General features: G+C 43.7%; 1 protein-coding gene across 1 annotated transcript; it reads right to left on the reverse strand.

The window, feature by feature from the left end:
* Nucleotides 1-6748: 6748 nt before the first annotated feature.
* On the reverse strand, nucleotides 6749-7264 carry LOC126248416 (antho-RFamide neuropeptides-like). Its single transcript, XM_049949381.1, has one exon. It carries the CDS (start codon nucleotides 7262-7264, stop codon nucleotides 6749-6751), a length of 516 nt encoding a protein of 171 aa, XP_049805338.1.
* Nucleotides 7265-7386: the final 122 nt, after the last annotated feature.

Here is a 7386-nt window from a genome sequence, read left to right on the forward strand (position 1 = left end):
CTTCCTCATTAGTTATGTGATCTACCCATCTAATCTTCAGCATTCTTCTGTAGCACCACATTTCAAAAGCTTCTATTCTCTTCTTGTCCAAACTATTTACCGTCCATGTTTCACTTCCATACATGGCTACACTCCATACAAATACTTTCAGAAATGACTTCCTGACACTTAAATCTATACTCGATGTTAACAAATTTCTCTTCTTCAGAAATGATTTCCTTGCCATTGCCAGTCTACATATTATATCCTCTCTACTTCGACCATCATCAGTTATTTTGCTCCCCAAATAGCAAAACTCCTTTACTACTTTAAGTGTCTCATTTCCTAATCTAATTCCCGCAGCATCACCCGACTAAATTCCATTACATTCCATTATCCTCGTTTTGCTTTTGTTGATGTTCATCTTATATCGTCCTTTCAAGACACTGTCCATTCCATTCAACTGCACTTCCAAGTCCTTTGCTGTCTCTGACAGAATTACAATGTCATCGGCGAACCTCAAAGTTTTTATTTCTTCTCCATGGATTTTAATACCTACTCCGAACTTTTCTTTTGTTTCCTTTACTGCTGGCTCAATATACAGATTGAATAGCATCGGGGATAGGCTACAACACTGTCTCACTCCCTTCCCAACCACTGCTTCCCTTTCATGTCCCTCGACTCTTATAACTGCCATCTGGTTTCTGTACAAATTGTAAATAGCCTTTTGCTCCCTGTATTTTACCCCTGCCACCTTTAGAATTTGAAAGAGAGTATTCCAGTCAACATTGTCAAAAGCTTTCTCTAAGTCTACAAATGCTAGAAACGTAGGTTTGCCTTTCCTTAATCTTTCTTCTAAGATAAGTCGTAAGGTCAGTATTGCCTCACATGTTCCAGTGCTTCTATGGAATCCAAACTGATCTTCCCCGAGGTTGGCTTCTATTAGTTTTTCCATTCGTCTGTAAAGAATTTGTGTTAGTATTTTGCAGCTGTGACTTATTAAACTGATGGTTCGGTAATTTTCACATCTGTCAACACCTGCTTTCTTTGGGATTGAAATTATTATATTCTTCTTGAAGTCTGAGGGTATTTCGCCTGTTTCATACATCTTGCTCACCAGATGGTAGAGTTTTGTCATGACTGGCTCTCCCAAGGCCGTCAGTAGTTCCAATGGAATGTTGTCTACTCCGGGGGCCTTGTTTCGACTCAGGTCTTTCAGTGCTCTGTCAAACTCTTCACGCAGTATCGTATCTCCCATTTCATCTTCATCTACATCCTCTTCCATTTCCATAATATTGTCCTCAAGTACATCGCCCTTGTGTAGACCCTCTATATACTCCTTCCACCTTTCTGCTTTCCCTTCCTTGCTTAGAACTGGGTTTCCATCTGAGCTCTTGATATTCATACAAGTCGTTCTCTTATCTCCAAAGGTCTCTTTAATTTTCCTGTAGGCAGTATCTATCTTACCCCTAGTGAGATAAGCCTCTACATCCTTACATTTGTCCTGTAGGCATCCCTGCTTAGCCATTTTGCACTTCCTGTCGATCTCATTTTTGAGACGTTTGTATTCCTTTTTGCCTGCTTCATTTACTGCATTTTTATATTTTCTCCTTTCATCAATTAAATTCAATATTTCTTCTGTTACCCAAGGATTTCTACTAGACCTCGTCTTTTTACCTACTTGATCCTCTGCTGCCTTCACTACTTCATCCCTCAAAGCTACCCATTCTTCTTCTACTGTATTTCTTTCCCCAATTCCTGTCAATTGTTCCCTTATGCTCTCCCTGAAACTCTGTACAACCTCTGGTTCTTTCAGTTTATCCAGGTCCCATCTCCTTAAATTCCCACCTTTTTGCAATTTCTTCAGTTTTAATCTACAGTTCATAACCAATAGATTGTGGTCAGAGTCCACATCTGCCCCTGGAAATGTCTTACAATTTAAAACCTGGTTCCTAAATCTCTGTCTTACCATTATATAATCTATCTGATACCTTTTAGTATCTCCAGGGTTCTTCCATGTATACAACCTTCTATCATGATTCTTAAACCAAGTGTTAGCTATGATTAAGTTATGCTCTGTGCAATATTCTACCAGGCGGCTTCCTCTTTCATTTCTTAGCCCCAATCCATATTCACCTACTATGTTTCCTTCTCTCCCTTTTCCTATTGACGAATTCCAGTCACCCATGACTATTAAATTTTCGTCTCCCTTCATTATCTGAATAATTTCTTTTATTTCATCATACATTTCTTCAATTTCTTCGTCATCTGCAGAGCTAGTTGGCATATAAACTTGTACTACTGTAGTAGATGTGGGCTTCGTATCTATCTTGGCCACAATAATGTGTTCACTATGCTGTTTGTAGTAGCTTACCCGCATTCCTATTTTCCTATTTATTATTAAACCTACTCCTGCATTACCCCTATTTGATTTTGTGTTTATAACCCTGTAGTCACCTGACCAGAGGTCTTGTTCCTCCTGCCACCGAACTTCACTAATTCCCACTATATCTAACTTTAACCTATCCATTTCCCTTTTTAAATTTTCTAACCTACCTGCCCGATTAAGGGATCTGACATTCCACGCTCCAACCTGTAGAATGCCAGTTTTCATTCTCCTGATAACAACATCCTCTTGAGTAGTCCCCTCCCGGAGATCCGAATGGGGGACTATTTTACCTCCAGAATATTTTACCTCCGGAATGTTTTACCCAAGAGGACGCCATCATCATTTAATCATACAGTAAAGCTGCATGTCCCCGGTTAAAATTACGGCTGTAGTTTCCCCTTGCTTTCAGCCGTTCACAGTACCAGCACAGCAAGGCCGTTTTGGTTATTGTTACAAGGCCAGATCAGTCAATCATCCAGACTGTTGCCCTTGCAAGTACTGAAAAGGCTGCTGCCCCTCTTCAGGAACCACACGTTTGTCTGGCCTCTCAAAAGATACCCCTCCGTTGTGGTTGCACCTACAGTACGGCTATCTGTATCGCTGAGGCACGCAAGCCTCCCCACCAACAGCAAGGTCCATGGTTCATGGGGGGGGGGTGGTATCCTAGAAGTATTTGTCTTGATACCACACTAATACTTGGTAACAAAAGTACTATCATACAGAGTATCAAACAAAATATGTGACTGGATTGAGGATTTCTTGGTAGGGAAGGTGTAGTGTGTTGTCTTGGGTGGAGAACCAATGATAGATGTATAAATAATTTAAGGAACAAGGTAGGGAAATTTTGGGACCATTACTGTTCATGTTGTGTGTTATTGGCCTCGCAGACAATATACATTGATGAGCCAAAACATAATGGCCACCTGCTTAATAGCTTGTTTGCCCATATTTGGAATGTAATACATCACTGATCCTGCATATCAGGGATTCAAAAGTTTTTCTGTAGGTTATTGGTGGTATGTAGCATTAGATGTCTATGCACAGGTCGTGTAATTTGCGCTAATGGTGCCTGACAGCGACCCAGATTGGTTCCATAGGATTTACATCAGGCAAATTTGATCTCCGAGACATCAATGTGAGTTCACTATAGTGCTCCTCAAACCACCATAGCATGGTTCTGGTACTGAGACATTGACAATTATATTGCTGAAAGATGACATCACTGTTAAAGATGGCATGAAGCATGAAGGGATGCTGGTAGTTTACAGCTGTCAGCGTGTCTTCAACTACTACTACAGTTCCCATGCAAGTTCAGGAGAATGTCTCTCAAAGCATAATAATGCTCCTACCAGCTTGTGTCCATGGCATGGTGCAAAAGAGCAACCCTTTCACCCTGATATCAGTGTTTGTGGTGACAAGCATCTAACTGGTGGAGCAAAAACCTAACACATTTCCGTGGATCAACAGTTGAATCCTGATGGTCCCATACCCACTGCAATGACAATTGATGATGTAGTTGGTCAACATGTGAACACACAGGTGTGCTCTGCTATGGAGCTCCATGTTCAACAATATATGATGAATTGTGGGCTCCGAAACACTTTTGCATTCATCAGCATTGTGCTTGTCTTGCAGAGATGCCACAGATCACCATCCATCCTGCTTTACAGGGCAGAGAAGCCTCCAAATCCCACATTCCATGAAGAGTCATGGGTGTTCAACCATTTAGAGCCTAGTGGTAGTTTCACTGTCCTCCTACCTCTTTTCATAGATGCTCGTGACAGTAGCACATGAACATTTGACCACTTCACCGTTTTCAAGATACTTGCTCACAGACTCTGTGTAATAATAATTTGCCCTTTGTCAGTGTCACTTATCTCATTGGATGTCCCCATTTGCAACCCATATCTTCACTAAGGTGGTCCCCCCTGTCCATGTCCGCTCAGCTTACATACTTTTGTTACCACATTGTGTGCTCGCAATACCACCAGGTGGCATCCAACATTGTGGTGGGCAGTGGTCGTAATGTTTTGGCTCATTAGTGGTAATAGTAACCTCAACTTTTGCACATGATGGAGTTACCTGTAATGAAGTACTAACTGTATACAACTGTGCAAATATCCATTCAGGTCTTGATAAGATTTCAAAGTGGTGCAAAGATTGTAATTTGCTTTAAATATTCAGAAATGTAAAATTGTGCACCCCACAATACAAAATATTTTAATGCCTTTAGAATAAAATACCAGTGGGCCACCACTGGAATTTGAGTTCATACAAACACCTAGATACAACAATTTTTAGGGATGTGAAATGAAATAATGATATATACTCATAGGTAAAGCAGGTGGCACACTTTGGTTTGTTGGTACAATACTGAGAATATGTAGTCAGTCTACATTGTTGATTGCTTACAAATCCCTTGTGTGACCCATGCTAGAATATTTTATAAGTGAGAGAGAATAAATAGGACTAACAGGGAAGAGCAGCATCAGTGATCACTGGTTCGTTTGGCCAACAGGAGAGCATTAGAGAAATGCTGAGGAATTTGAACTACCAGACACTTAAAGAAACATATCAACTAATTTTTAAAAGTCTGCTTACTGAATTTAAAAACAAGTATTAAGTAAGAAATCTAAGAATGCATCACATTCCCATAAATATCTCCTGTAGAGACTGTAAAGACAAGATTAGGTTAAATATAGCATGCACTGTACCATTTAAGGAGTTACCTTCTTGTACTCCTTATGGCAGAGGAGCAAAAACAAACCTAAATATGTGATACAACAAAATGGATTGCAGAGTAGCAATTTAGATGTAAGTTTTTGATCTTCTACAGTGTATTTCAAAAAGTTGTGTTGCTTGTACTAGGAAATACATAGCTATGTATCAGATTACGCAACTGCACTAAGTTCAACCACCTGCACAAATGTTATTGTGTTGACCTTAACATTTAGAGTGAAGTATTTGACTGAAAAGGGGTAGTGGCTGGCTTAAGGTTTAGGTGGAAGTTTCTAGCCAAACTACAATAAACCAGTTTTGTTCAAACTGAAGAGAGAAGATGAAATGGCAATGTTGCCTACCCTATTAAGTAAGAAATACCACTGAGAACATTTTTGACTATTGTTTGTAGATGAGAGGTTCTTGAAGATATAGTATTGTTAATATTGAGTATTTATCAATTCAAAACTAACATAGTGACTGAGGCATGGAGCAACTTTGAACAATAAGCCCATATGCATTCTTGTTCATCTTATTTGCCTCATTTCCCATGTTTCCTGGGGTCAGCACTCTTAGTCTTGTTATGCCATTCTGAACAGACTTCTGTACTTTTGTCACATCAGAATGTAGTCCCATCATTTTCAGGTCTTCATTAGGGTCCATCTCATATAATTGCTAGGTGTGGGGCGTCTTTTGTATTCTTTCATGCCTAGTACTGTTGTTGTCGTATTGTTAGGTCCACAGTACATGATACGTCTGCAACAGTGTAACTGTTGGGTTTGCTATTCCAAAGGAGCCTCAGATCAGATGTGTTGATATCCTACAGTCTTTCAGAGTCATTTCCCCAGACAAGAATAGTACTAAAGCAAATATTACCATGCTGAGTCTCTCACTGTTGATAGTCTTCTAAAAAATTATGATGTGTGGTGGACATCAATAGAAATGAATGTAATGAAACTAAGAACAATTAAGACTTATTAACCTCTCTCTACCTACTCCTCCGCTTTCTCCCTTTTCCTTCTGTCCACCTCCTCCCCTTGCTCTCTTCCCCCTCTGTCCACCTCCTCCTCTTGCTCCCTTCCACCTCTGTCCACCTCCTCCTCTTGCTCCCTTCCCCCTCTGTCCACCTCCTCCTCTTGCTCCCTTCCCCCTCTGTCTACTTCCTCCTCGTGCCCACTTCTCCCTCTGTCCACCTCCTCCTCCTGACCCCTTCTAGCAATGTCCACCTCCTCCTCCCCCTCCTACTGCCCCCTTCCACCTCTGTCCACCTCCTCCTCCTCCTGCCCCCTTCCACCTCTGTCCACCTCCTCCTCCTGCCCCCTTCTCCCTCTGTCAACCTCCTCCTCCTCATGTTCCCATCTCCCTCTGTATACTTACTCCTCCTCCTGCCCCCATCTAACTCTGTCCACCTCTTCCTCCTGCCCCCTTCTCCCTCTGTACTCCTCCTCCTCCTCCTCCTCCTCCTCCTCCTCCTCCTCCTCCTCCTCCTCCTCCTCCTCCTCCTCCTCCTCCTCCTCCATACCCTCTTCTCCCTCTGTGCACCTCCTCCTCCTCCTGCCCCCTTCTCACTCTGTCCACCTCCACCTCCTGCCCCCTTCTCCCTCTGTCCACATCCTCCTCATGCCCACTTCTCCCTCTGTCCACTTCCTCCTCCCGCCCACTTCACCCTCTGTCCACCTCCTCCTCCTGCCCACGTCTCCCTCTGTCCACCTCCTCCTCCTGCCCACGTCTCCCTCTGTCCACCTCCTCCTCCTGCCCACGTCTCCCTCTGTCCACCTCCTCCTCCTGCCCATGTCTCCCTCTGTCCACCTCCTCCTCCTGCCCACGTCTCCCTCTGTCCACCTCCTCCTCCTGCCCACGTCTCCCTCTGTCCACCTCCTCCTCCTGCCCACTTCTCCCTCTGTCCACCTCCTCCTCCTCCTGCCACCTTCTCCCTCTGTCCACCTCCTCCTCCTCCTGCCACCTTCTCCCTCTGTCAACCTCCTCCTCCTGCCACCTTCTGTCTACCTCCTCCTCCTCCTGCCACCTTCTCCCTCTGTCCATCTCCTCCTCCTCATGCCCCCTTCTCCCACAGTCCTCCTCTTCCTCCTGCCCCCTTCTCCCTCTGTCCACCTCCTCTTCTTTCCCCCTTCTCCCTCTGTCCTCCTCCTCTTCTTTCCCCCTTCTCCCTCTGTCCATCTCCTCCTCCTGCCCACTTCTCCCTCTGTCCACCTCCTATTCCTCCTCCTCCTCCTCCTCCTCCTCCTCCTCCTCCTCCACCCTCTGCCCACCTCCTCCTTGTGCCCCCTTCTCCCTCTGTC

Source organism: Schistocerca nitens, chromosome 3 (genome assembly GCF_023898315.1).
Source record: "Schistocerca nitens isolate TAMUIC-IGC-003100 chromosome 3, iqSchNite1.1, whole genome shotgun sequence".
NCBI classification, from domain to species: domain Eukaryota; kingdom Metazoa; phylum Arthropoda; class Insecta; order Orthoptera; family Acrididae; genus Schistocerca; species Schistocerca nitens.

Bases quoted from the DNA above. Each gene is read 5' to 3' on its own strand.
- LOC126248416 (XM_049949381.1), bottom strand. From the start codon at position 7,264: ATGGACAGAGGGAGAAGGGGGAAAGAAGAGGAGGAGGACAGAGGGAGA.